This window comes from Haliaeetus leucocephalus, unplaced genomic scaffold (genome assembly GCF_000737465.1).
Source record: "Haliaeetus leucocephalus isolate CR32 unplaced genomic scaffold, Haliaeetus_leucocephalus-4.0 Scaffold849, whole genome shotgun sequence".
In the NCBI taxonomy this organism is placed as follows: domain Eukaryota; kingdom Metazoa; phylum Chordata; class Aves; order Accipitriformes; family Accipitridae; genus Haliaeetus; species Haliaeetus leucocephalus.
Window position 1 is genome coordinate 4,055,431 of NW_010973285.1, and position 26,817 is coordinate 4,082,247.

A 26,817-nucleotide genomic window follows, 5' to 3' on the forward strand; every position below is an offset into this window, starting at 1 on the left:
CTATCGTTACTACTGGTGACTTCCCTCTAACAACCTAAGAAACTGGTGTGGAGCCTTCTGTATAAATGTGCATCCCAGGTCATAACTTGGCCACAGTTATTTGTTGATCTCATTTTCTTGAGAAAACTTTTGAATGAATGGGTAGGAGGGTGTGCCTTCATTTTCCATGTTTTCGGTTTGGTGTATGAGAGATTTCCTTTTACAGCAGCTTTGCAAAATGGATGCACAGTAGATCACTTTCTTAAATAAAGGCATTCTTTTCTGTTTACCTTTTCGAAATAGTTGCTAGTGAGTTCAGGGCAATGTTTTATTTTATAACAGTCTAGCCTTGCTCACACACAGCTGACAGGATGGATCAACTGAAAACCCATTTTTTCAGTACCAGTAACAGCTTCTCTCTTGAGCTAGCTCTCCAACACTTCCCTGAGACTGGCCTTTGGTTTGGCTCCTGTGCAATGTCACTGACTCTGGGTCTTTGCCCTGCAGCTCTCCTGCTCACTGTTATGTCCACACCGCTGGAGGACGCAATGGTCACCTTGATCAGGATTTTCCATCACTACTCTGGCAAAGAAGGAGACAGATACAAGCTCAGTAAAGGAGAACTCAAGGAGCTCCTCACCAGTGAGCTCACTGACTTCCTTTCAGTAAGGTGCAGCTCCTGAACCTCTTGAGTTACTGTTTCATGGGCAGGATAAGCAGCTATCCAAGTGTTCAGAAACAGCATCTCCTTCTGCAAGGCACATCCTGCCACAGCTTCTCAGATGACAGTTGTCTTTGTGGAGCTGGACAGAAGGAGATGAGATCAAATGTCCTGTTTGAGAAGTGTGTTTTCAGAGGGTGGTCCAGCCCTGGTGCCCTGCCATGTGCCACCAGTGGCAGAGCTGGGTACCTGTGCTCTGCTTAATCATCTGCACTTTTGAGCAGGAGGGCAAGGGCAGCCTAGAAGCAGTAGCAAAATCAAAGCTAAATCAGGCTTTAATCAGTTTTTTGTTTATTCATTTTTAATAATAGGGCATAGATAAGTCCTTCGAAGAATTAAATCCAGCAACCAGTTCTCATGAGACAAGAAAGTAGCTTGTGCACAATGGCCACAGACACAGTACAGCTGCTTGTGTGCCCCACAGAGAGATGCTAAGAAAACCCTTTCAGTGATAAGCTGCTGATGTGAATATCTCTTTGCATGTTTGTCATGTTCTGCATAACACAGCGTGGACGCATTTTATGGAATAATGACCAGATACATAGATGTTTTTCTGTCTCCTCTTAACTGTAAAAATTGTTGTGGACCCTATCACCACCAGCAGGATTTTTTTTACACTGTATCCATTTCCTTGAGTTGGATTTTCTTTTAATCTTGGCTATTGTTTTATTATTACGAGATTCACTGTTCTTACTCCTACTGAATAGGATGTGTTGTCTGCTAAGTAGAGATCTTCTGAATGCAATGAATGGATGTATAACATGACCACTTATGAATAGCCTGTTGAAAATCTAAGTACTGTTTGATAAGGGATGATACAGAGAAATGCACATTATAGATCCACCTTGTCAAAATAAATCAGTTCTCAGTAGCTCCTGATTCATTTCAGTGCCTATTTAGTACCTGTATTCTTTCTAAGAGCTGCTCTGTCTTCAGTTTCAGTTGCTGTGCACTTTTGGGACCCCAGACCTATGTTTTTAATGCTGTGGCTATTGGTGTATTACTATTCAGGTGCATATTTCATGCAGCCTTTTATTTAATAGCACCGGGGCTTGTGACATAGCAGTGGGTTGCACCGCCGAGTGTGTCAGCATTACGCATTCAAGATCTGCACAACTAAGTCACTCTTCTTTCTCTTTAGGGCCAAAAGGACCCCCTTCTGGTTGATAAGATTATGAAAGATCTGGACTCCAATAAAGACAATGAAGTGGATTTTAATGAATTTGTCATTCTGGTTGCTGCTTTGACTGTGGCATGTAATGATTTCTTCGAAGAACAGCTAAAGAAAGAGGGATTTTAAAAATGCTCAATACAGTCAATCTCCCAGCCACAAATGCGAGCAAAACATGCCTAGTTAGGTAGCCCTCATCAGCGTTTAGTGAATGCAAACCATCATCTCTCCAGCTGTTACTGCTGTAAGATACTTACGGAGCAGATCAGCAGCTGGTGTAAGCTGGGCCAAAGCCAGTTTACACCACTTGAGGTCTGGCTTTTAATATTTTCAGTCTTTGCACTGCATGCATCTGTAACATGCATTCATCAGTTGCCCAGGTCAAGGATTTAGGGTGGCAGATCATTTGGCAGGAGCTGATCCTTCTATTTCTTAAATGTCAGTGGGAAGTAAAAGGTGCAGGTACTTTCTGAATTGGAAAATTTGGAATGAGACATCAAACTTGCAATTTAGTTTTCAGTCATTCTGTAACAACCATATTTTTGCAGCTCAAAAAGAGCAGCTTGTTTTTTGCTCAGCTCTGCTTATTCTACAACCCTTTTTAGATGCTGCTCTGTACCTTCCCACACTCTCATATTTCGGACGTCTTCACAGCTGTCTGCTGCCGCCTGAGCAGACAGTACCACTTGCCATTGTTATAGGTTCATTTCCCCCACCTCCCCAGCTTCAATTTTGTTGTGTTGGCATTACTACATCCCAGCAGTCCACCTCTTCATTTGGCATAAATGAAGTTATTCATATGGTAAATCATTCAAATACATAGAAGATTTAGTCAGCAAAGTGATCTGAGGGCTGATGGAAGGACTGGGTCTCCAGGGAAAATGTAAATGCCTTCTGTTTTCACTATTCTGGCACCCTTAAGAGGACAGCTTTTAGAGGACCACTTGTGGGGGATTTAATGACAGGATCCTGGGTACAGCTTTGTAATGGGAGTCATCTTATGGAACAATGATTTCATCTCACACTGATCCAACCCACTGCATGGAAGAGGTGCAAAAGGAGCAGTAGGACCCCATGGCCAGGCATGGAGAGAGTAGGACAATCCCTTTCAGTGCTAACCTGCTCTTGGGTTGCATTAAGAGTACTTCTACACTCCTGTTTGAACTAAGCATACTTCCAAAGCCCTGCAAATCCTCAGTGGCAGGGTGTCGTGGCTTTTTTCTTGCATGGAGAGCTCTCTTTGTTCCTTGTTATTTTGTTGGTAACTTCAAACTATAATAAAAGACATCCAAATTAAATGAAGTTTTTCTGTTTGTGTAAGAGGTTAATAAAAAAACACCCCTTAATGAAGATGTGTCCTGCTAGGCAACATTTGAAGAATGCTTTTCGCTTGTGTCTCCTCCCCAGACCACTGGACATCATTCAGTAAAGACTATAATATTTGTATAAAATTATATATCATTAAGAAGAGGTAGTTCATTATAGGAAGGGGATTCTATAGAGTCTAATAAATATAACAAGGGGCAGACATCATCCTAAGAAAGGGGCCACCACCAAATGATGTTATCCTAGAAAAAAGGAGATTTTGAGATGGTGGCAGAACCACAATGTGCTGCCGCTTTATCTCTTTGGTGACAGAAGTTATAGAGGATTCGCAGATCTGCTAGGGGAACACAGCAAAAAGTATTAAAGTAAAACTGACAACAATTGCACAACTTTTTGCCCCCTGAAATGTCATGCACCTCATGGCATGACAAGTTGTTGGACCAGGATGGCAGGAGTATCAGCCAGAAAAAGGCTGCTTTTACGGTTCCCCATAGGTCCTGCAGACTGTTTGTGGTCTCCAAGCCTGTCCCCCTCCTCCAAGGGGAAGGGAGAGAAGAGCAGCTTAAAGCTTCAACCCCAAGCTAAAAGGAATAAGACTGTCCCAGTAAGGACCAGTTTCTTTATTATGACTTTTGAGCAAGAGGCTTTTTGGAAACAAGCTCCAGAAAGTTCATAAACCCTCTGCTCATCCCTGATGAACCCCATGACACATAGCAACCCATGTGCTGAGAAGAATTACGCTAAGTCACAGCTGGTGGCAGCAACATGCCCCGGGGTCAGGCAGCGAGAGCTGCTGCTGTGATGGAGAGGGTCAGCAGAGCCATCTCATCAGCTGAATTTACTAGGGATTGAGTGCAGCCTAATTCCTCTGTGGAAGGGGCTTGCTTGCACACAAGCTATGAGTGAATCAGAGGAGAATGACTCAAATGATCTTTATTCCAACAAAAGTTTTTTAAAACCTTATAGATCACCCTTTTTGCCTTGGCTGCTTAGATTTTTCTTATTGCTGTTTTAACTGCAAGGACAGCTGTTAAATTCTATCAGCTTTAAAGAAGAAAACTTCTTGCACAAAGACTGGAGAACAAGCAGAAAAGGAGGAAAATGCTATAAAGCACATTCAGATGCTTAAAAACACAAAGCCTTGGCACAATTTGGGGTCCTGGGGTAAGAGACTTGCCATCCTAATCTTGGGCTAACTGTGGGCTGACCTACTTCACCAGTGGGTCATTCCTCTGCTGTCCCTCTCTCACAGAAGCCAGCTAGTGCTGCATTAGTAGACACCGCTTCCAAGGAAGATACCTGACGATCACCTGGAAGTTTTGAATTGCCTCTGAACCAGAAAAAGCTGTGAGCAATCATCTTTTCTGAAGTAATCCTCAGGAAGGAGAACTGCATTGAAGCCACTTACACTGTCTGTGCAAGAGAGTGCTTGCACAGCCAACCTCACTATGGCCACTTTGTCATGCAGATGTGAACATTTGGTTTTCAGCTTCTTCCAGAAGGGAAAAATTCTCCTTCAAACATGAAGGCAGTATTTTTTTCTCACTGTTTACTGACACTTTCCCTGCTGACTTCGAGTTTGCCTGTAGTTCATGAATCTAGGAAGCACTTTGAAGTTTTACTTGCAGAGGAAGCTTGCTATGTGGCTTTCGCAAAAGTCTATCAGTTTTAGGAATGATGTCTAATTAAAGGCATTTTTTTCATTTGTGTTATCAGACTGTCTGAAAAATCAATAGAAAATTGAACACCACAATATGGCCTAATATTTTCAAGTTACATTAAAGACCAATAAAAATATAGTGATGCCAGACAAGATCTTTTCTAGCTATTGTGACGTTTTGCCTGACATCTAAAAAGGAGATTTTCAGAAGATAAATGATATTATCTTGAAAGCTTCAACCTCTGCCATTTACTTTTATTTCAGTTCAAAAGAGACTTGAAGTGCCAGTGCAACTGGCTACACAAAGCTTGACGCACTATCGGTAAATAAATTTATAACCTATGGTTATCGAAGAGCTGTGTATGACACTACCGTGATGACAAGTGGTTTGCGATGGAGCTGTCCCTCCAAGCTCTGACTTACTAGCCAGATCCACTAGGAAGGCACCACCTTTTTCACTCTACAGCGGTGTATATGGTATCAAGCGCAATGGGATTATCATCATCCTACAACATCAGTTCCTCCTGGTAAAGATGAGAAACAAAGTTGCTTGGAATTGTGGGAAGGGGGAGAGAAGTGACACTAGGAGATCCCTACAGAAGAGCAGCCAAAAATGTCATTAATTGCTTTCCACCAAATGCCATTTGAGAAAGAATTGGAAGTTATTGCCAGTGATGGTTTTATATTTATGGACACAAATCTGGTGCTGCACTTGCAGGGATGACTTGAATACATGGAGTATCTATGTTAACGTGCACTCACTAGCAAAGGAAATCCAGCATCTCCAAAGCCTGTCACAACTGCTGGACAGGTGCAGAGCAGCACATGCAACGTGTGACACAGCCCAGAGCTGCTCAGGGTGGCACAACAGTACAGGAGTTTGATGTGGCTGCCTGTTTGGTCTGGGAAATTCTAGACGGGTTTGCCTTTTAAATCCTGATGGTTATTAGTGCATTTACTTCTCATTCTTGGCACCCTGACACACAGGCTGGCAAACTCCCTGGGCTGTCAGTGCAGTGCCTGCTCTGTTCAGGCATGCACGCTTTTCCCTTAGTGAAGCAGATATTTCCTCCTGGGGCAAAGCCTCCAGGGTCAACCCCACCACAGCAATCACTGCCATGGGTGCATGGCCACAGTAACGTGGTGGGTGTACACAGTGTGCATGGGATGGTCTGTATCATCTCAAAGCCCAGTGCAGGTACCCCAGTGAAGCACAGCTTCATGATATCCCAAGCAGCCAGGTGAAAGGCAGGGACACCTTCCACTAGACCAGGTTGCTCAAAGCCATGTCCAACCTGGCCTTGAACACTTCCAGATCCACCCCAGGTCACTCAGCCATCCAAGGCAGAGCCCCTTTCCAGGTTCCATGCTGCAGCATAAAGCAGAGCGTGGCCAGGAGGCAAACTCTCAGGGACAGCCCAGATCCCATCATTCCAGCTCAGCATCACACAGAAAACATTCACCTCCTCTCTGCTTTCAGCTCTGAAGAAGTTGGGTAAACGGTCAGACACAAAACTTGCCTCTGAAATCAGATTAATCTATATAAAGGTTTCTGACTGGCAGGAATATTTGTTAGACTGTGATGTGATGTCATGTGCATGTCTAATAAGGGTTTTGATTGACATGCCAACAATTATTAGATGTGACTTTAGGGATAATTAAGTCTGTTGAACAGCACTGTATTATTTGAAGAAAAAGGGGGTCACATTTTCAATTTTATCTTTCTTCTGCCACATGATAGGGCATGAGAGACAACATTTCATTTATGATCTGGTAATCTGTTTTCTAAGCTAGCTCCATCCATGTCCTTTCCTCTGAGTTGGGGTATGATGGGTTACAGGCTCTACGCAGCCATGAGGGAGAGCACATGAATGAATTTCACCAGATACATTTTAAAAAAACCAAAAAAACCCCAAAACAAAACAGAAATACCCCCCCCAAAACTTGTCCTTTTTAAATACCAACTCTCAGCCACCTGCAATCAGTTGTGTACAAGGGACAACTCCCAAGGAAGAGAACTGCAGCTGCATCCACTTATTTTGCCATGACAAGTAGATTCTCAGCTGATGTAAAAGGACAGACCCTATTGCACTTAGTGGCATAATTTTGCAACAGCTGAGGACATGTGCTTGAGACTTTAAATTAGCCTTTAATGATAAGCTGTGTTTCTGTTAGCTGGTTGGCTAAATAAGGACATGTCTAAAATTGCAAATGTTGCAATAAGGCAGCAAACAGGAAGACAGGAGGAGTGGTTGCTCAGAGCACAGGTATTTGGGGGAAAATTAGTGGAAAATGCTCCTGTGATACATCTGCTTTAAATTCTAAGCTGTCCTCTCAGGTCCTGGTTGACTTCATGGGTTGCAGAGCAAACTGTCATAGTGTAGCTCTCACACCTTTCTGTGGAGTCTGCCTTAAAACCCCATGTATTGGTCTGACTCTACATTCCCAGCAGTTGCATGAACCCAGAAAAGTGCTATGTGGAAACACAGAATAAAGCTACAGCAGGAAAAAAACTATAGGTAGAACACGTTGCAAAGAGCAGAAAAGCAACTGAACCACCCGGAGCATTAGTTAAAGTTGTATTTTGGGAGATGAAAAATGGCAAGAAGTTGAGAATGCTGCAGAAAGATTCATGGTGCCTAGCTCCAGCTGGGGACATTGAGTGGCAGCAGCAAATAAGTCCCTGTGGCTGAGCAAAGGATGGCTAGATGAGATGCAGGGTTGGAGAGCTCCATCCCATTAAACTATTAATGTCTTGGCTAGATGAAACCAAATGAGCTTGCGCTCATGACCTAACTCTGCAGTTTTCACTCAGGGAAAATTTTTAAATTATTTTTGGTGCTCCAAGAATAATATTATGTGGAGGAGGATCATCAGCTTTTGAAAGCCAAGTATGGTTTCTGTTTGAAATGAAAAAGTCCATTGGCACATCTGAGGTAAAGGTGGTCTGTGACATTGCTATCAAAGTTGAAGCTGTCTTTAGACTTCAGGAGACTGAAAAATGCTGACTAGTTGATATCAAAGTCCTTAAATGTTTATGATTTTTACACTGACACAAAATATTTTAGTACTTTCACCTAAAAGTGTTTGGAGTCTAACTGATGAAAGTGTTTGGCACTGCAGACTGTACGGTACAAAGGATAACTGGTAAGGAAGGAATCACATGCATGTGAAAGTAAAGGACTAAGTGGTAGGACCAGTTGAAAGGATAAATATACCACTACGCTGGGTATGCTGGTATCTCTTACCTGAGTCATACTGACTAGTTGAATTATGTAACACTCCACAGTGTTTCTGAAATGGGCCCATTACTGTGATGCCTAACACTATCAGAGATGATCATGTTGAATCGTTTTTTTCCTGGATGAGAAAGACTCATTCAAGGATGTAGTCACGTCAGCTGACACATACTTGTCCTTACATAGGAAAAATGTCTTAAAATATTACTTATCAAAGTGGTGATTCGTTAAAGATGAAGTTTGTTCTTCATAGTGATGCAGACCTAAATGAAATTTGGAATGTGACGTGTAAATACTAAGACTTCTCAACATATCTGAAGATTATATTCTGTATAATAAAGTGAACTCAGCATTGAAAATAAAGTGCCAAATGTCCTAGTAACCCAGAGTTGAACAGGGAATTTGGGACAGGAGTAACAGGAGCTGTTGCTTGGGGCAGGGTCACTGGGAGAAGACTGCAGCGATAGAAGAGGCTGCAGCACTGTGTCCTCTGCAGATCCAGCACAGGACCTGACCTGGGCCACGAGGGATATGCCTCCAAGCAAAGTCCAACTGCAATAATTGTGCCATGTTTTGGAAATGAGACTGTTCTTCTGCAAGGGCACTGGGACTGATCAGAGCAGCCACTGCAGTCGGCAAAGGCAAATATGACCCACTTTTGTCCATAGACATGGACAGAAGGAGGCATCTACCAAGGTGCCTTGCCTGGGAGTCATGCTGACACCTGCGTGTGGCTCTGGTGTTGAGGTCTTCCTGCACCAGCTCTCGAGAGCGGGGGTACTGTTTGGGGGATCCACAGAGAAGGCAGGCCCAGGCTAAATTTAAACAGCTCAGCAAAAGTCCAGTGCCTCTCCTAATGCCACAGCCATGGCAGGCGCCTTTGCTGGCCACCCCTGCCACCCCGTCTCTTCTCTCCTTCCTGGGAGAAAACTTTTCTCTGCTACCACTTCTTGGACCTGACTGCTTTGTGTAGACACTGGGTTGAGTCACAGGCAGAGCTGGTAGTGATAACCGCCCTCAGGGTAATCTTGGCATCTGAATGTAATGTTTACTTGATTATTTGTAACGTGCTAAACTCCGAGCTTCACAGTCCTTTCTCTTATTCAGTGCCGTAAATAGTGTTAATGCAACACTTATCATCAAGCCTGCATGATGCTGATAGGCTTTCACTTCATAAATCACATGCGTTTGTGATTTCTCTAAACCACTCAACATGACAAATCACACATCTCTTGTGTCAAACTGCCCAGAGTTAACAAGCTACGCTTACTTTACCTTACAGAAAGTTCAGCTCTATTTAAAGCCAATTTAGACACACACAAAGAAGTAATAGAAGTGTCATTACAGAGAGATGTATGGCAAGGCTTGGAAGAGGCTTGCCATACCAAGCACAGAGCTGGGGCAGACAGGTAGCAACAGAAGTCAGTGATGGAGATGCCCACTGACCACGCTGGGAGGAGTCCTGGGCTCAGGATGGCTCATAGACTGTTGGGAAACCCTCCTGATGCTGAAACTAACATAAGAGTAAAGGAATCAAGCACAAAAATGTGATCTCAGACTTGGTGTTTCTGCTGTTAGAAATGTTCTCTCTCAGCTGTCTGGGTTGCATTCCTGTAAAAGGAGCGTATCAAACCACGGGCAGGGCCAATTTAGTTACTTTAGTTGTGTTGAACAATACCTCTCCTATTGTATGTCCATAGCCTAGCTGCTTAAACTGTGTTTCCAGTAGTTAGCCAATATGTTTTGTAGAATGGGCCACTACCCATCAATAACTCCCATGGCAACAATAAAACTCATTTCTCATATGCCACAACAGTCCCCAAATATAGTCATGATTACAGCCACAATTACAGTCCCAAGCGATCTGGCAGTCGCTGTTTGGGTCCATCAGACAACAGGGGCTTTGGAGATGTTAATAACCTCCACATTTGTTTTTCTCGGTCTGTGCTATCGGTTCCCTCCTGGCTGGGTCCTGGGCAGGGCAGTGACCCATCACAAGGATGCAGTGGTGAGTGCGCATGCTGGATACATAGTGTGATTTGGCAGCTCGTATCTTGAAAATTAATTTGCCTTTATCAACAATGATAACATGAAGCATGGTGTAACCTCTTAGTGGAGAGGTGACCTGATGGTTACTGATGGCATGTGGCTGCAAAGTCCCTCAGGACTGACATGAAGTATTCATATTTGGTAAGGGTTTGTGAGTACTGAGTGTGGTTTTAGTTACACCAGTGTTTTCTGTGGTGACTTATGGGATGAGGGAACTGGACAGAAGCAGGAGCTCCATACGCATTTGGGTCTAGCTTCTTGATCTCTCAGACAGTTTTTGAAGCAAAGCCTTGTGTGAGTGTATCGAGGATATCGTTTCCTAATGACCTCCAGGGCTGCGGTTTGCCATACAGCCTCCCCTTTGTTTCCTTTTCTGTGGTGTTATTTCAGAGCAATAACTGGTCACTAGCATGCAATTTAGCAAGGACAGGACCAAAAATTTAGCCCTCACTGTAGGATTTGTGACATTTCAGAGCCACTACATTTCTTTCTCACCTTAATCTGGGCAAATTGATCCCACTGTTCAGGAATAATATACTGAAGGATTTGCAACCAGTTGAAAGGCATATGTGTATAATAAAATACAAGTGATGTGCAGCAATCCCCTCCCCTGCAAAGACAGGAACATTGGTGTCAGACCTGCAGCCACACAATATAAAGCAAGGACTAGGTAGTACTATGTCTCCCAGACACTGGAGCAAAGGAAAAGCTAGTCCCTGAATTCATTCTGAGTTACAGTGGGGATGAGCATAAGGGAAATAAATGTAGCTCAGCACAATGTTTAGCAGCTGACACAATAGGAAGTTTAAAGTCCAGCCAGACATGTCACACTGTGTGTTACCCCACACCGCATCTCTCCTGCCAGCACTGAGCAGCAGTGAGAAATCAGCAGCAACAACTGAGGATGGAATGCCCAAGGCAGGAGAAATTCTCTTCACTTGAGCAGTCCGTGGAGTAGCACTGTGGACTTGCTGCTGCTCCTATCAGTTTAAGAAACCACCAGAAACAGATAAGCAGAGAGAACCCCATGGGTTGTGCAGCAGACAGGCTGCTCCCTGTGGTGTGGAGTCAGAGCCTGCATGAGGTTGCGTCTGTACAGGAAAATTAACTCTTTTTTAAGGTACCAATGCTAGAGGTTTGGTCAGCTCTGGCTGCTTGTGCCAGCAGTCAGGCTGCCGTGGAGGAGGGAGGTGCTCTGGAGGGCAAGAAAAGGTGGGTTTAAAATATGGGCTGAACCAGAAGATTGTGGTTTTCAACAAGTAGCTGGTAGGAAGTCCAGGAGCTGGGGTTTGTATAGGCTCTCCAGAGACAGCAAGCCTGAAGGTTTGTCCCTTTACCTGGGTGGAGGGTAAGATGTGCTGCAGGTGAAATTTCCACGTTGAGTGGGGGCCACAGCCTGCAGTGTGTCTGTGGTGAAGCAAGTGCTGAAATAAGATGATCTTTTGCAGGAATTAAAGCATGGCAGGGTGCTATGTTACTGAGTTAGCCTCCCCCCCCCATGAGCTGGGGACTCAAGGGAATCTTTTGGAGAGCAGGAAGGGTTCATAACACCTGGCCCCTCTTCACATCAGGGAGGGATCCCTGAGGTGTGTCTGTAGCTCAAGCACTGCTCACTAAGAAATCTCACTACCAAAAGCATCATCCACAATCTTCCTGTACCAACTACCTTACCTTTGAGGAGAAGAAACTGCATTTACCACCTGTATTATAGCACAGAGCATTGCTTGGTCACCATGGGGGAGGGTAAGTGGGGTTTGTTTCACTACTCTCTTTATTCAGCTGTATTTTCTCCACCTCTCACCACAGCTGGGATCTATTCTCTGCTATAATAGCTGAAAAGACACCTACAAGCTCCAAGAGCGAGGTGGAGGATTTCCACCTCAGGGCAGGTGGGTCCTCCCAAGCACGTAGCTGAACAGCATTAAAAAAACCCCACTCATAAGCACTGCTTTAAGAACCTGAGGCTCTGCAAAGGCTGGGGTGCCCCAGCAATACACCCCTGAGCCATAGCAGAGCGGGGTGGGTGATACCCTGCACGCAGCTCAGCCTCGCACCAGCATGATGGCATCTCATCGCTTCTGCCAGGGAAAGGGGCTGCTCCCAGGGTGAGTTACAGTTGCTAGCAGAGTCAAGGTGTTATAGCATGAGAGCAGCTGGATTATCTAGCTCCTAGCAGGGTCAGACTGGGAATGCATTTTAGTGTGTTATATAATTTGTTATTAATGAAAAAAAATGTCCTACAAAGTGTTAACATGACTCAACTCCATGAAAGAAAAATGACACTCTTCTCTTTCGCCAAATGGTTTGTACCGCATTGAAGGTGCTTTTCCCTCCTGAAATGCTGCAGGGATGTTTTGAACACTGTTTAAACTGCTGATTTTTCTTTGCTTTGTTAGTCACAATCTCATCTCCTGAAGAGCTCAGTCTCTGCCAGTGGCCTTAAACAAAAGCAGTGCTGGAGCGGGCAAAGGAAGGTGCAGAGGGGAGGGGGACCTGTGACACCCTGTGAGGAGGCAGCAGCATTGAGAGAGGAGGGGTCCCCCATCCTCTCTCACCCTCTGACAGCCAGGATGTAGGGCTGGGAGGTGATCCCCCTTCTTGCCCTGGGACTGGTCCCCTTTGGGGGTCTATCTGCCCAGGCTCCACCTGGGTCAGGTGTGGAGGCACCGCAGGGCAGAGACCCTGACAGCAGCAGCAGCTGCACCTCTTTGCATGTGGTTCCCTATCCCCAATCCCAAACACGTGCCTTCCACAGGCATTGGGGCTGCACAAAGGGAAGCATGTAAGAGTCTGGGGGCTGAGGGAAGCCCTGTGTTTGAGGACACAGGCAATTACCCCGGGCACTGGGAGGCTTTATGATGAGGCTGGGCAGGTTGTCATCATGCTTCATCACCTCCTGCTGAGCCCAGAGCCAAAATGCAAAGCAGAAGGTGACATGGAGTAGATAACAGGTTGCCTTAGCGCCTCTGTTAAAACCAAACTCCACATCCACAGCAAGGGGCGTCTGAGTTTAGCTTTTGCACTAATGTTGTACAGAATATTTGTAACACTCAAAGCAAACTCCTGCGGGTGTTGCATAGGAAATGCAAAGCCACTGTAGGTCCTGTGTGAATAAGAAATTGCAACAGATGTGGACATTGTTCCTATCCTCCCTCCCACCACCTTGTTGGTTGGAGAAGGACAGTCCCCACACCTCATCTGCCAGGATGTCCTCCAGCCCCTGGGGTCACCTGCTTGTCTAGGCACTTCCACCAGTGAATGCTATGCTGCCCAGACCTCAGCTATTCATGGGCAAGAGTTTAAAATATGTTGCCATCTCTGTTGGTATGTTTTATTCTGAGTAGATGACCTCACAGCTGGTTTAATAGACAGTCATATTGATTTAGCTGTAGTGTCATTTGTCCTTCACTCATTTTTTGAGCTGAATTTTACCAAATCTTCAGTAACTGGTCAAATTATCACACAATAAAACACTCTCCTTTACTGAAGATATTCAAGTAGTCAGCATCTGAGGTCTAGGCTGGGGGCTGGCAGGGCAAACTGGGACACGCCAGCCAGAATTAGGACTGGGTTCTGCAAAGTGCCTCGAAGATGGAGAGCAGAGGGGTCACACTATAAATCTAACTTTCTTCATCTCTTCAGAAAGTGAACATGCAATGAGAACAGTGAATGAGGCTGGGCTCCCCTGTAGTCCCTCCTGGTCCCACAGGATCCCAGTGGTCTCCAGGGCACTTCTCACCACCCTGATTAACCTCCCAGCCATTCTCTAATGCAGGTTGGGACTAAACCCTGCAGTTTTTCAACAAAACTTATAATTCCCAAAGAACTTCAATGGATTTCAGATTCCAAACTCCCTTGGATAATCCTCTGATAATCTTTGTCTAAAATCACAGTATTTAAACAATTTAAGGCAAGTACATGAAGATGAATTAATTCAGTCTTGGTTCATGCAGCAATTAACTATTCAGTTCTCCAAAACAGTCTTAACAACCTTTGAATGCAACTTTATGTCAAAGTTCACAAATAATGTTTTCCTTTTCCTCAGTATTTTTAATGCTCTTGAAACTCACAAAGACATGGCAAATTCACAGAAGTGCCATGCAGATATGGAGCAATATTATAGTTTATATTAAAGTAAACCATAAGAATAAGAATTACAGCATAATAAGGTCAGAGCCACAGGCATATAGACAGAAATACGTTTATTTGTTGTTCAACCAACAAGTTGGGTGAAACAGCAAGCAAGTATTTTTGTCCACAAGCCCTAACAATGAAATCAGAAGCAGCAAACTTAAAGCTTTGCAAATCTGGATCATAAGAATTCTAAGTTTTGCTGAACAAAGTGACAATTTAACAGGGAACCGCAGAGCAGAAGGAGACATTAGCAAGAAGCCTGAGATGGTGAAAGGGTAGTTATTGTCTGCAGAGTATTGATGGTTCATCCCAGGTCAGGCGAAAACAAGAGTATACCCTAAAACTAATATCTCTGCTGAGTTCCTGATTTTTAGTACTCTGCAGAATTGTGGATTTTCATTCCCAGGTTCATCTTTTGAAGGTCTTTCTCAGGTGTCCCTTGATGATCAGGGCTGGAACACTATCAGCTGTTCTGTGGGGAATACACCCTTGGGAACCCTAGGTTTTCCTAATTTCTGTACAAAAGCTGTGTCTGGCAGGGAGAACTGCCTGGTTTTGCCTCTGTACTTGCTACACAGCCCTTGTGCCCCAGGTGCAGGACCTGGAAGCCAGCGGGTCCCCCAGCCCCAGGGGGATGCTGGGCCCAGGCTGCAAGCCTGACTGGGATGCTGGGTCCCACCAAGCCCAGCTGGTGGGAAGCACCTGGCACAGGGGCTGCAGAGAGCTGCATGTCACAGAGCGGCAGGAGGGAGGCAGGGAGCCCTGCGGGTCTGAAATGCCCTGGGACTGGAAAGCAGGAGAAGAGGAGGAGGGAGGGATGCTCCTCGTTCCTTGCTTTGGAGCAACTGGAAATAAACACACCGTGCGAGTGCCCCGGCTGCACAGGGATGGGCTCTCCTCCCCAGAGCTTTTCAGCTCCGCCAGACAGATAAGTAGAAAAGACATCTGCCAGCAAAGGGAGTTCGACCGGCTTGAAAATTTGTGGCTGCGATTTGGACCTTCGTCATGCCCACGTACTGTGTCACTGTGAGAGGAATTCAGTTACCATGGGTTACCCTATCAGTACGGGGACCAAGTGCCTCCCCTCCCAACAGCTCTATAAAAAGAGTCTCTCCAAGATACCCCAGCGGCTCCTGCCTACCGGCACAGACCGGGAAAAACTTGGCCGCGGAGAGAGAGGGAGGGCCGCCAGAGGAGGTGTCAGCATGCCGTCTGCTTTCCAGTTTCAGTGCCACTTCGTTCTCATCTTCCTGGCAGCCTCCAGGGGGGAAACCAGATACCTAGAGGTGAGCAATGGGGCTGATGACTAAAGCGCCTCGCTGTGCTTTTAGCTACTGTCTTCTAACTTGTACACCCAGCTTGCGAGCATCATGCTTTTTCCTCCCTCCCCTCCTATTCCCACTCCTCCCGCATTAAACCTACACCTGGGTAACATTAATGCAACAGTTCCATCCCCATCCCCTTCCCATTTGTTTATCCTCCCTTTTCTCAAACTTGCATTTTTGCTGAGGATTTAAGAGACTCGCTGTGCACTGTGCTGCTGGGCTCACCTCTTCAGTGCCAGGTTTGTTCCCCTCTACTGCAGGTTGGCAGCTTTCTGACTGAGCTCTTCCACAGCTGCACTGTTTCTGGAGGAGGGATTTAATCTGCTGGTGCCTGTTCTTCAGAGGTGCAGGGAGGGGGCTGTATTTCACTTTGTCCCAGCCTCTTCTTGCCCTCTTTCCTTCACCAGGTGAGGGATGCTGGTGAAGATGAGCCCTTCCTACTCCTCAGTGAAGATCTGAAGCGAGAGCTGTCTGCGGGGCAGATCTACCGGCGGTCACTCCGTGAGTTTCTTTGGTGATCTGGTGGGGACCATCAGTGGGTGGGAGAGTCCTGGGGGGAGCTTGGGGCTTAGGGAGGCGAAAGGGGGTATTTCAGAGTGACAGAGCTGCAGGTGTTTTTTGCAAGGTGGGGGAGAAGAAGGACAAAGTGTTAAAATCTCAGAAAAAACGTGGTTGTAGCAGAGGGATCAAACCTCTGAAAAGAGGTTGGAGCTCAGAGTTGAGGGTCCCTAATAATGGGAGAAGAATGAGGATTGTCCACTCATGTCCCTGGGCAGGGTCACATCTCCAGGGGGTGGGGCAGGTGGAAAAGCTGTGATTAGAAAGAAATCTGAAGGAATGGGGTGTTTGTGCACTTGTGCACATACACACACAGAGTTTTCTTCTGCTCAGAAATGCTTCGACATGTCATCTCCCCCTGCACCCCCGGTCACACACTTGTCCTCACACCTGCAAGTTACTATTCATACTCCGATGCTCAGCAGGCTCGTAATTGCTTCAAGCTGGGTCTCCTTCTCCTCACCACCAGCCAGGTCTCAGCGTGGGGGTCTCTCCTTGCTCCCCCCCTTCCTGGCGCCGCAGGAGCTGGCACTCCCTCCCCAGCAGGCTGAGGCAGCAGCCCCATGTCTCTGTTTCTGCAGGGTGCATCGACATGCTGAGTATAGAGGGGCAGTTCACCTTCACTGCAGACCAACCACAGCTGCACTGCGCGACCTTCTTCATTGGGGAGCCCGAGGAGCTCATCACGATAGACTACGACTTTGTAAACATTGACTGCCAACGGGGGGATTTCTTGAAGGTAGGAAGCTGGCAAGTCCTGCTGCACTTCCCCTTCCCTGCTCTCATCTGATGTGTGAGACATTTGGTACCTGTGGAAGGGGCAGGCGAACATGTGTGCGCACGAGTGTGTGTGTGGTCTTTTGTGCAGGACAGACTTTCACAAAGCAGCCGTCTCTGGGACGGCTGTTCCTCCTCCCTGGGGCACTTCGGGTACATCTCCCCCCATCACCACACCCCTAAAGCAAAGTCAGATGCAGGCTGAGGATCCGTCTCCAAAATGTGGCACTGTCTCTTCTGAACTTTTCCAGGGGCACATCTACTGACTGTCCATACCTGGGAGACAGACTGAAAAGTTTGGTCAGTACAAGCTGAGCCACTCAGCCCCATTAGGAGGGTTTTCTTATTGCACCATGAATCACACGAGCCCTGCAGATAATGATACAGCTCTCTGAATGGCTGTTGCTGCTCCAGGACCTCTGCTCTCAGGTCACTTAGCATCAGCTTATTAATGAATGGATCATTGCAGGCTTTCTTTCAAATGGCCCTGCTAGAGCTTTACAGGATGTTGGCTCTGAACAGAAAGAGGTTCGTGACTCGTAGGCATTTATATTCCAGCATCAAAAAACTTTACCAGCGCATTTTGCTGGCAGGCAGGAGCATTGGCAAAGACCTGAGCTCAGTTCGGGAGAGAAGGGGAGCCTTGATGGTCCCTGGCTGCTCGTCTCACTTTGCGCTCTACCTTCTGTGCCGCAGTGGCCGTGCACAGCACAGACACCCCCCTCACCCGACCAGCGGCAAGCTGGGCTCCAGGGAGGAGGAGGGGGAGACCTGCCCTTCAGCCCTTTCCTTGTCTCTCTGGGAGAGCTGCTAGCCCCCATCTCGCTTTAGCCTGGGGAAACTTGTCCCTCCATCCCATACCCCTGGCTGGGATCTTTCCCCATGTTGCTACAGGGAGGCTGATTTCAGCCTCTTGTGTGTCCAAGGATTTTGTACCTAGACTTACAGCCACTTACGGAGGCTAGAAAAATGCCAAGAGATCTTTGAGGCTTTGTAGAGGTATAGGGATTTCCTTCCTTTGATCATGGGACCCCCAGTCTCTGCATTATACTATTGTATTTATACAGGCAGCTTTTCCCTGGTGTAATTGGAGCACCCATGTCTCATTACTTCAGAAAACTTACCGTTCTGGCAAATCCAGAGGCTGATCTTGCAGCTTTTCCACGAGGAAGACCCAGACATACTCACATTAGGATTACTCACTGAAGTGATGGCAAGATCCAGTCCTTGGATTTTCAAAGCATTGACTAGAGCACAGAAGGAATTACCTACCCTGTGAGAGCGGCTAGGAGGGAACTGAAACAGCAAGGCAGCAACTGTGCAGCTATACTGGAGTTAATACAGATTTCTAGTTCTGACACATTTCCCTGAAGACATCGAGGGCAAATTGTTGCTATTTTTATTGTGAAGGAAAGATTTGTAGAGGTTGCTGCTTAAGGTCCAGCCAAGCAGTCAGCATTTGTTCTGCTTTCTAGTAGTTAGGATGAGCTGAAAGAATAGATGCAGGAGAGAGCAATACCTCTGCCAGTAATTCCTCCCTGAAGCTTTATTGTATTCCAATACCTCTGGAAGGCCTCTGGGCCCGTTAATGACAAGCTGCAAAACATGGATGGTGGAAAACCACAGGCCAGATCAATGGACTTAAAGCCCAGAATTTGAGAGGGTGACTTATGTTCCATGTGGCTTCCAAATCAAGCTGGTCAAAAACTTCTTTTACTAACAACGAAATTGCAATAGAAAGAAATAAAAAAATTTATGCACATGTGATGATGCTGGAGCAAAAAGAGCTGCTTCTCTCAAAAAAGCTCATGAAAATTTTCACCTGAAGGAAATAAAGACATTAAAATTTGTATGTATCCCTTTCCTAAATGCAGATTGAAGCTTCAGTAATTAGTTAAATGCTAGGAAACTGATAAATACAAAGAATTTTTGTTTTTAGTTGGTGGCTTTGAACAAGCCATCTGGTATCAAAATAAAACAGTGTCTCCAATATTTCATGTTTCTGTTCTCTGCTAACAGAGCAATAAGGAAAAGTCTTGTTTTCAATTATTGAACCTCTGTAGGTATTTGATGGCTGGATACTCAAAGGAGAGAAATTTCCCAGTTCCTTGGACCATCCCCTCCCCACTTCCCAAAGATATGTAGACTTTTGTGAAAGTGGCAGTATTCAGAGGAGCATCAGGTCATCGCAGAACGTGGCAATGATCTTCTTCAGGATTCACCAGCCAGGCAATGGTTTTACTGTCACAGTCAAGAAAAACGCCAACCTCTTTCGTAAGTCTGCGTTTCATATCATCAAATGGGCTTGCATTTGGGGCAGGAAGTAAAATGTACGTGTGGTTTGCATCAAATTCTCCCGCTGGCATTATCTGCACTGACACAGCTCCAGTAATGCCAGTGGAGGATTTGACTCAGGTTCAGTGTGTGTCTCAAGAAAAAAAAAGTAAGTAAGTGAAGTGTAAGAGATAACTTAGGCATGGCTTCAATATTCAGGACCAGAAGGCTCTTTCTTTCAAAGAAGCTCTCTTCCAATCTAATATTGTCATGTTCCAACACATTTGGCTAGAATAAATAGTATTAATTTAGAGAGTTTAACCTTGGTGTTTTCTCGATCTGGGTGAATAATGAGGAAAAAATATTTGAAAAAGTTCAACAGCAAAACCAGTATATTGAATAGTTATGTGATAGTTATGAGTGATATATGATCCCAAGCATCTATTTGCAAGTTATTTCCATAAGCCTGCGAGCTGGCAAGGCACAAATGATGGTCACTTGCATCGTTTTTCCAAGAGGGAACAGGACATTTAACAATCATTTTTCAGGCCAGTCTGATTTATCTGCCTCAACGTGCAAAGGATGAAGATGACGGCATGTCTGCCCTGTCCTTACTCCAAGCTGTTCAGACACAAGGCTGCAAGCTGGGTCTCCACTCTGCTGTGGCTTCATGCCCGTGGGTGTGATTATTGTGTGCAGCTGCTGGAGGTGGCTTGTGTCCTTCACCAGCCTGCTGAGGCAGCTGCAGGTCTCCTGGTCCACATGCAGGATCCCTTGGGTTGCACATACAGATGATAAGCTACTCCCTTACATGAACCATTAAGTTTGAACTTTTAAGACAAAATCAGCACGTAACTGCTCTAGTTTCAATGGGATGTTTTGCAGGGTAAGGAACTCTGGTGAAGAGGAGCAGAATAGGACTTAGGGGTTTGCTGGCAATATCAGGTGGTAATCAGTCAAAGCTAAACAAAAGCCCTGCATCCACATTTAGCCTCCTTCAAACTGGCAAACAGTATGAGCCCTTGACAACGTGAGCCCCTGATGTATGGGTTTAGGGTATTAGCTATCCCGTTGACCGCTTCATGCTCAAGTTCTGCCAGACCTCATGCTACCTGGTAAGCAATGGGCAGGGAATTTTTAGGAAATAAATGCTATGCAAGAACCCCACAAAACGCCATATGCATATTTTTCAGCATTTGGTTGTAACTCTCAGTAACTGAATCATCTGTTCTTTGTTAGTACTGAAAGTACACCATTTTGCTACATGCAGTGATGACTGCACAAGTAACTCTTGTACCTTCTCCCGTGCCCCAGCTTGCAATGTCATTTCTCAGACTCCCTCGGGAAGGTTTACCATGGTCATTCCTCATCAGCACAGAAACTGCAGCTTCTCCATAATCTACCCAGTAGTGATAAAAATATCTGATCTTATCCTGGGACATCTAAACGGCCTCTTTTTAAAGGTGAGTTGTTTGTTTCCTAAGAAATTACTACTATGTGCAGACTTCCTGGGCATGGGAGAGGGAAAGGGGTGAGGCTGGGGTAGCCTGTGGCACTGGCTGCTAAGACATGTGCGCTCTGGACCATGTGCTCACATGCTGAGGGCTCTGGTTTCCACCCAGAGATGATACCTGGGTCTGACTCTGTCGTTATTGTCTCTGTAATGTTGCAGAGGCAATCAAATTATGTGAAGTACCATTAATGCATGTAAATATTGCTTGCCATAACAAAGGGTAAGAATTTCATTAGAAAGAAAGGAATGCTCTCCTGGAGAGCTGTCTGTATGTATTTAAGCTAATGAAAGCAGCAGCCACTCTGAACAGAGAAAGGAGATGCAGGTCAGATAGTGACGAACTAGCATGGAGAAAATACAAACATATTCACAACTGATTCCCTGCTCAGCATGCTGAGCATCCTCTGCTCCATCTGCTCTGATGCACAGCATGGGGCTGGGGTTTGGCCACAGCATTTGGTGCTTGGTGATCACCGGACAGGAGAGGACAAGAGCTGTTGGTGGGACCCTGTGCCTGGGAGGTCTAAGAAGGTGCAAATTCCAAAATATCCTGAAGGATAGGAGCAAGAAAGTTTGTTTTCTGCTGCCAGTGAGACTGGCAGCCTAGGTCCTTCACAGGGACTGCCAGTGTTGGAGAAAACCAGGCTTTGCGAGATGGGCAAGTGAGTGGACTTATTCAGCAGTAGGCAGAAAAGGGACAACAGTAGGAGGACGATAAAGAAATCAGGCACTTAAATAGCAGCATATAGGTGACAGCCCAAAAGTGTACAAGGTGTCCATGCAAGATGGTTTTCCAAATAGCATTAATTTTCAGGAAAAGAACACTGTGGGTCTAATATACAGCCATTGTCATCATACAAAACTACTCTTTTGATCAATTCCTACTTTAATTATATTTTGCCTGAATAGCACATTTTAGCGACACTTATTGCTTAGGAATAAGTATGGTATAGTGGAACTTCAGTTCCTGCCTGCCAGCTGAGTATGGGCACATGTGCAGCCCATGTCTGTATTAATTTGATTATGTGTCTAAGCATCCAGAATCAAATTGCTTATCTGCACTACAAGCAGCTGAATCAACACTTTAACTACTTGTCAGTAATTTACAGAGCCTACTTAGGTCTTTCTTTGGAATCCCTTAAGGAAATTAACTGACTAATGTCAAATTGAAGTAGTACTGCTCAGGATGAGAACAGCCTGATTTCACACAGGTTTGAGCACAGAGGACTTTTAAAACCTACTGTTGGCTGCAATCATGTCTAGAGAATGCTACCTTTTGAAGATAAATGATAAATAACTTTTAATCTCTGTCTTTTTAGAAACCATCAGCAGGCTGTGCAGGAGTGGGAGATTTTGTAGAGCTGCTAGGAGGAACTGGCTTAGACCCATCCAAGATGTTTCCACTAGCTGATCTCTGTCACTCCTTTCATGGGTCTGGTAAGAACTCCTTCTTCCACTTACCTCCATGTGATAAAATAATTAACCAGAGGGAGTTGTGCAGAGCCCCCCCAAACCTGGATTTCCTGCTAGACTGGTGAACTTCACATGTAGCAGAACATGAGAGCTAAAGCTATTCGAGCCCGCGGCTGGGCTGGGTGATATAGCACACCTACGACCACCTTCACTTGCCCCTGCAGTAATCATTATAACAAGGTTAAGCTCTACATATTTTTAAAATGCTTGTCCTATGACACACACAATTATTAGAATGTCAACAGATAAATGAGCCTGGAAATTCATAATGAATGAAGGCATAGTGGTTACATTTTCAGTTAAAGAGTTTTTTCTTACTTACGCAGTGTTTCCAAAGACTCCTTTTCTGCTGTAGGAGTAACACATAACACACCAAAAGCCTCAGAGATCCCTCTCTCTGCTTTAAAGCCTGGAGGAGCTCTGAACCTGTTTTACTATAGTGCCAGGTCAGTGACCTCTTTCTCCCCACAAAAATAAGAATTCCCAGTTTCCCTAATATTCAATACAGCAGAGTATGAAGTGTTGCAATGATGTGACAGAGCAGCCCCTGCGGCAAATGGGTTGTACGTCGGGACTATGGACAGGTGCACTGGAGAAGTGGCATTTCCACAAGGCTGGAGAGCAGGAACGTGCCAGGCATTTCACCCCTGTGGTCTCCCTTGCCTTTCATCACACCGCAATTTAATGGTCCAGGCACTGTTCAAAGCTTTAACTGGCAAGCGCTTGTGCTGAGTGAATACTGAGCACTGCAATGAGATTAAAATGTGCTTTCCTCGTGGTGTGAAGGAAGGGAAATCCCATCTCGGCAGTCCCACTTTCCCAATGGCCACATTTCTCCTCCAACTAGGAAGGTGCTGCTAGTTCCCCGAATGAAACAGGCTTTGCCAAACCCCCACTCAAATGGCTCATCTAAAGAAGTCGTTAGTGATATACTTGATTTCCCCCAAAGTGAGACCATATCTTGGGCACTGCCCTTTGATTTTGTCACAGTGGGACTTTCACATGCCTTTATTACTGTGAAGAACCTCCTTACACACAAAACCACTCATCCCTCTATGAGTGGTTTCATTTCAATACATTTCAATATTGTTAATTTTGGATATCTCAAGGACAGGGTGCCATTACCCTTACTCAACGCTCATGTTATCTAACAGTAGCATACCTTCCCAAGTGCAAACAAGTACAGACCTCTGTGTCATGTCTATGTGTAGGTGAGACTGCAGGTCTCAGTGAGTGGCATTTGCATGAGTAAAGGTTACAACACTTGATTAAATATTGAAGCCATTGTAAAGTAAAACTAACAAGTACCAAAGAAAGTATTTAGTCAGCCATACCACCACTGGTTTGTCATTACTACAGGCAAATATGCTTTGTTTCCAAAATTGTAGGTATCTGTGCTTCGTAATTCCCAACATTATATATTTCTTTTCCCTCTCTCTCATATAACTGTATCTTTATATCTCCTCTATATCTTTTTTCCCTAACTAGCGCAAATGAAGATTGGCTGTGACAATACCGTGCTGCGAATGGTCTCCAGCGGCAAACACATCAACCGTGTGACGTTTGAGTATCATCAGCTTGATCTGCAGGAAACAGAAAACAGAAAGGAGAACAGCATTGAGGAATTCTGCTTTCCTAGTATCTGAGAAACCAGGTCACACAGTTTCACATACCTAATGAAAATGAGGTTCTAGTGAATTAAAATAATGCATTTTTCCTTTAACCAGCTGGTATTATTGAGTCTTTCTATGGTAAAGCATATTTCTTTTTTCATACAAATCAGCCATTCCCATGAGCAAGCAGGAAAAAGCAACAGATCTATTAATTTTTGTTATTATCATTATATTTTTTCTGCAGTATTTAAGCTCATTTACCTCATCCATAATCAATAGCAAGAACAGAAGGCTATGTTTCCCATATAAATATTATTAGGAAGACAGACACAAACCCTCTGGGTATCTAGTCTGAGGACATATGAAACCCACAATAAGTATAAACTTAATGCAGCAACTTTATCCTTTTATATCAGCTACAAACTAAAAAATCAGATGGTGGAATACACTTCCATTTTTGTAAGAGGAAACTCAACATTAGTGTGTGTAAAAACTACTGGTTTGTTTATGACTATAAATGTCCTATTTATTTCTAATGACATGTTTTTAATAAAAATTTATAGCATGGAAATTCCTTACACAAATCCAAACATAAATAAATACATTCAAAGAGTTGGCAAAATGTTATTATGTTGTGTTTTTCTGAAGAGCTCTTTTAACATTCTGGTTAAACCTCCTAAGTCTTGTGCAGTTTTCTGGAAGTGATAATTTTGAACATATGTTGCTGTAAAACTGTGGACTATTAAAGTAACCTTATGGGCAGAAACTTGGTTTGCCAATGTTGCATACACCTTCACATGGAGTATATTCCAGCTGCACGCTTACTGGCAGCTTCCCTGTTAAAGGTTTTTGGTTAGGTGTCCTGCTGACCCGGGGAGGCAAGCATATACAAATATAGATTAATTTTTTCCAGGCCTTTGGTGACCCAGAAGAGGAGTGTAAGCCTGGAGAGCTCTAGGAAGCACAGCGCAGCAGAGGACCAGAGGACCAGAGTTGTGTCCTAGCTCGGAGGAAGGCACATGGACTAATTCATATTTTTTCTGGGAGTGCTATCTGACAATAACAAGTGCAAACTGTTCCTCTTCTGATGTTCAATTAACGGTCAATACTGACTAATCCAGCTGCGTGCCTGAGATCTTCAGCATTGATTTCTGGCTCTGAATCTCATAGTCAGTCACAAGACACATCAAGTGTCTTAAGTAATTAGCAGCTCCGAAGTTAATCCCCCCCCAGCTGAAATGGGTGAAAACTACAGGATGCCTCAGACTCTCCCTCTGTAGGGTTTTGGGAGTCCAGTTTTGGTGACTGACTTACGAACAGAGGGATGTGTTTGGCAGCCTGGTCAGACTTGTGTGAGCTCGTCCATCCTGCAGGGCTGTGTTTATGGAAAAGGTGGGGATTGTGGGAATGTTTCACTTTGTTCCAAAAAAATCAGACAAAACTGCTGCTGGCTACCCCAAGGCATGGAGTAGCCCTGGCTCAGGGCTCTGAGTGGGGGGTCCTTGGCCACCACATCCCTGTTCCAGCCCCATGCAACCCACCGTGGGCTTCCTGGGCCCCCGGTGTGGTCCTGGCAGTGCTGGCATGGCCACCACGCACCAGAGACATCGAATCAGGGGAAAAAAATCAGGACTCAATGAAAAAGCTTTTTCCTGGGAAAATTTGCAGTGACAGAGGATCTCTGCCCCCAATATCCCAGTCAGCTCATTCTTCCTGGGTTCCTATGACTGTGAGGGTGGCCTTAACTGCATTCAGCTCCATTAGCCTCTCCTGGGCACCCTTCAGTGAACCAGGGCAGGTTTCTGGGCTGGGCAGTTTGGGAACAAGCTGACGGGCTCCCATATCAGACCGTACCTATCCACATGCCTACCTTCAAATTGGGGAGAGGTGGAGGTCTTTAAAATGCTGCTTCTTGGTCACTAAGAAACACAGGAGGAGCTGAAACATCAACGGATTTCAGGTCCAACAGCTCAGGACTAGAACAGCAGTGAAGATAAATTCACAATCTCTTGCTTAATGCAGTTTCATAGTGGGATTTTCCACCTTTCAGCTTTGTGTGGTACCTTTTTTCCAATCCTAACATGACTTAAATACCTCCAAAACACCAAGGCCTTATAGAAAAGATACTTAAAGTTCAGAGATTTGATATTTCTCCTTCCATAGTATACAGAAGTGGACTCTATTACTATGAAAACTTATAGATGAAGGAGAATGAAAAACAACACTCTGCATAGAACAGCACTATATTGCTATTGCTCCATGCGTAATACTTGAGTACATAGTGGTTTTCCTAGAAAAAGTGAAGTTGTCACTTCACCTACTCCTTTTAATCAACATAAATTTAGACAGCGCCGTCAATGACACCACTCCGCCCTGTTGCCTGTCTTGGAAAAACTCAGATCCCAGCCAGCTAGGCATTCTTTGGTCTGTGCTTTAAGCTCTACCTCATGCAGTAAATCAATAGTCACTTCAATCTGTGTACCTGTATTTATGGAAGGCCTCGTCATTTCAGGAGTTGCAGAACTTCAGTCACAAGAAGTCAGCTCATAGATGTCAAATGTCACAACTCCTCCAGGGTTTAGTTCTAGAAAAATAAGGAAATAAGTATCCTTGTGAATGAAAAAAACCAAGGCAATAAAAGCACTGCAAGGAGGAAAAAAACCCAACCCAAAACAAAAAACCACCCCAAATCAAAAAGACCCAAACAAACAACTGAAAGTTTGTAAAAGGAAAAATAAGAAAGAATATGAAATATCTGAATAACATGAATATCTGTTGAAAGAAGCAAGAAAAGAACTTATCAGTTAACAAGGTTGTAGCCTGGGGGCTTACAAGAGCTGGAAAGCCTCCTAAGAATTAAAAAAAAAATCAAGCTCCTAACAATAAAAATGGACCAAAAGTCTTTGAAGAGGCACTGTTTGGAAATGTTGGCTGTCAGAAGAAATTGTATGTCCAACATTTAGACACCCTGACGTCTGTCATTGTAGGCAAAATCACCAAAACTC

At 44.8% G+C, this 26,817-nt stretch overlaps 2 protein-coding genes across 2 annotated transcripts; both read left to right on the forward strand.

The window, feature by feature from the left end:
• The first annotated feature begins 503 nt into the window (after positions 1 to 503).
• S100Z (S100 calcium binding protein Z) lies at positions 504 to 2,000 on the forward strand. The gene is made up of 2 exons (XM_010582845.1): positions 504 to 644; positions 1,842 to 2,000. The coding sequence occupies exons 1-2, from the start codon at positions 504 to 506 to the stop codon at positions 1,998 to 2,000; spliced, it is 300 nt and encodes a 99-aa protein (XP_010581147.1).
• Positions 2,001 to 15,413: 13,413 nt separating this feature from the next.
• Positions 15,414 to 23,845, forward strand: CRHBP (corticotropin releasing hormone binding protein). The gene is made up of 7 exons (XM_010582846.1): positions 15,414 to 15,565; positions 16,012 to 16,105; positions 16,744 to 16,901; positions 19,003 to 19,213; positions 20,528 to 20,676; positions 22,046 to 22,163; positions 23,688 to 23,845. Exons 1-7 carry the CDS (start codon positions 15,485 to 15,487, stop codon positions 23,843 to 23,845), a joined length of 969 nt encoding a protein of 322 aa, XP_010581148.1. The 5' UTR covers positions 15,414 to 15,484.
• The last annotated feature ends 2,972 nt before the right edge of the window (positions 23,846 to 26,817 follow it).

Coding starts and splice junctions, on each gene's coding strand:
- S100Z (XM_010582845.1), top strand. CDS start 504: ATGTCCACACCGCTGGAGGACGCAATGGTCACCTTGATCAGGATTTTC. Junction 645..1,841: donor AGCTCACTGACTTCCTTTCA/GTAAGGTGCAGC, acceptor CTTTCTCTTTAG/GGCCAAAAGGACCCCCTTCT.
- CRHBP (XM_010582846.1), top strand. CDS start 15,485: ATGCCGTCTGCTTTCCAGTTTCAGTGCCACTTCGTTCTCATCTTCCTG. Junction 16,106..16,743: donor GATCTACCGGCGGTCACTCC/GTGAGTTTCTTT, acceptor CTGTTTCTGCAG/GGTGCATCGACATGCTGAGT. Junction 16,902..19,002: donor AACGGGGGGATTTCTTGAAG/GTAGGAAGCTGG, acceptor GAACCTCTGTAG/GTATTTGATGGCTGGATACT.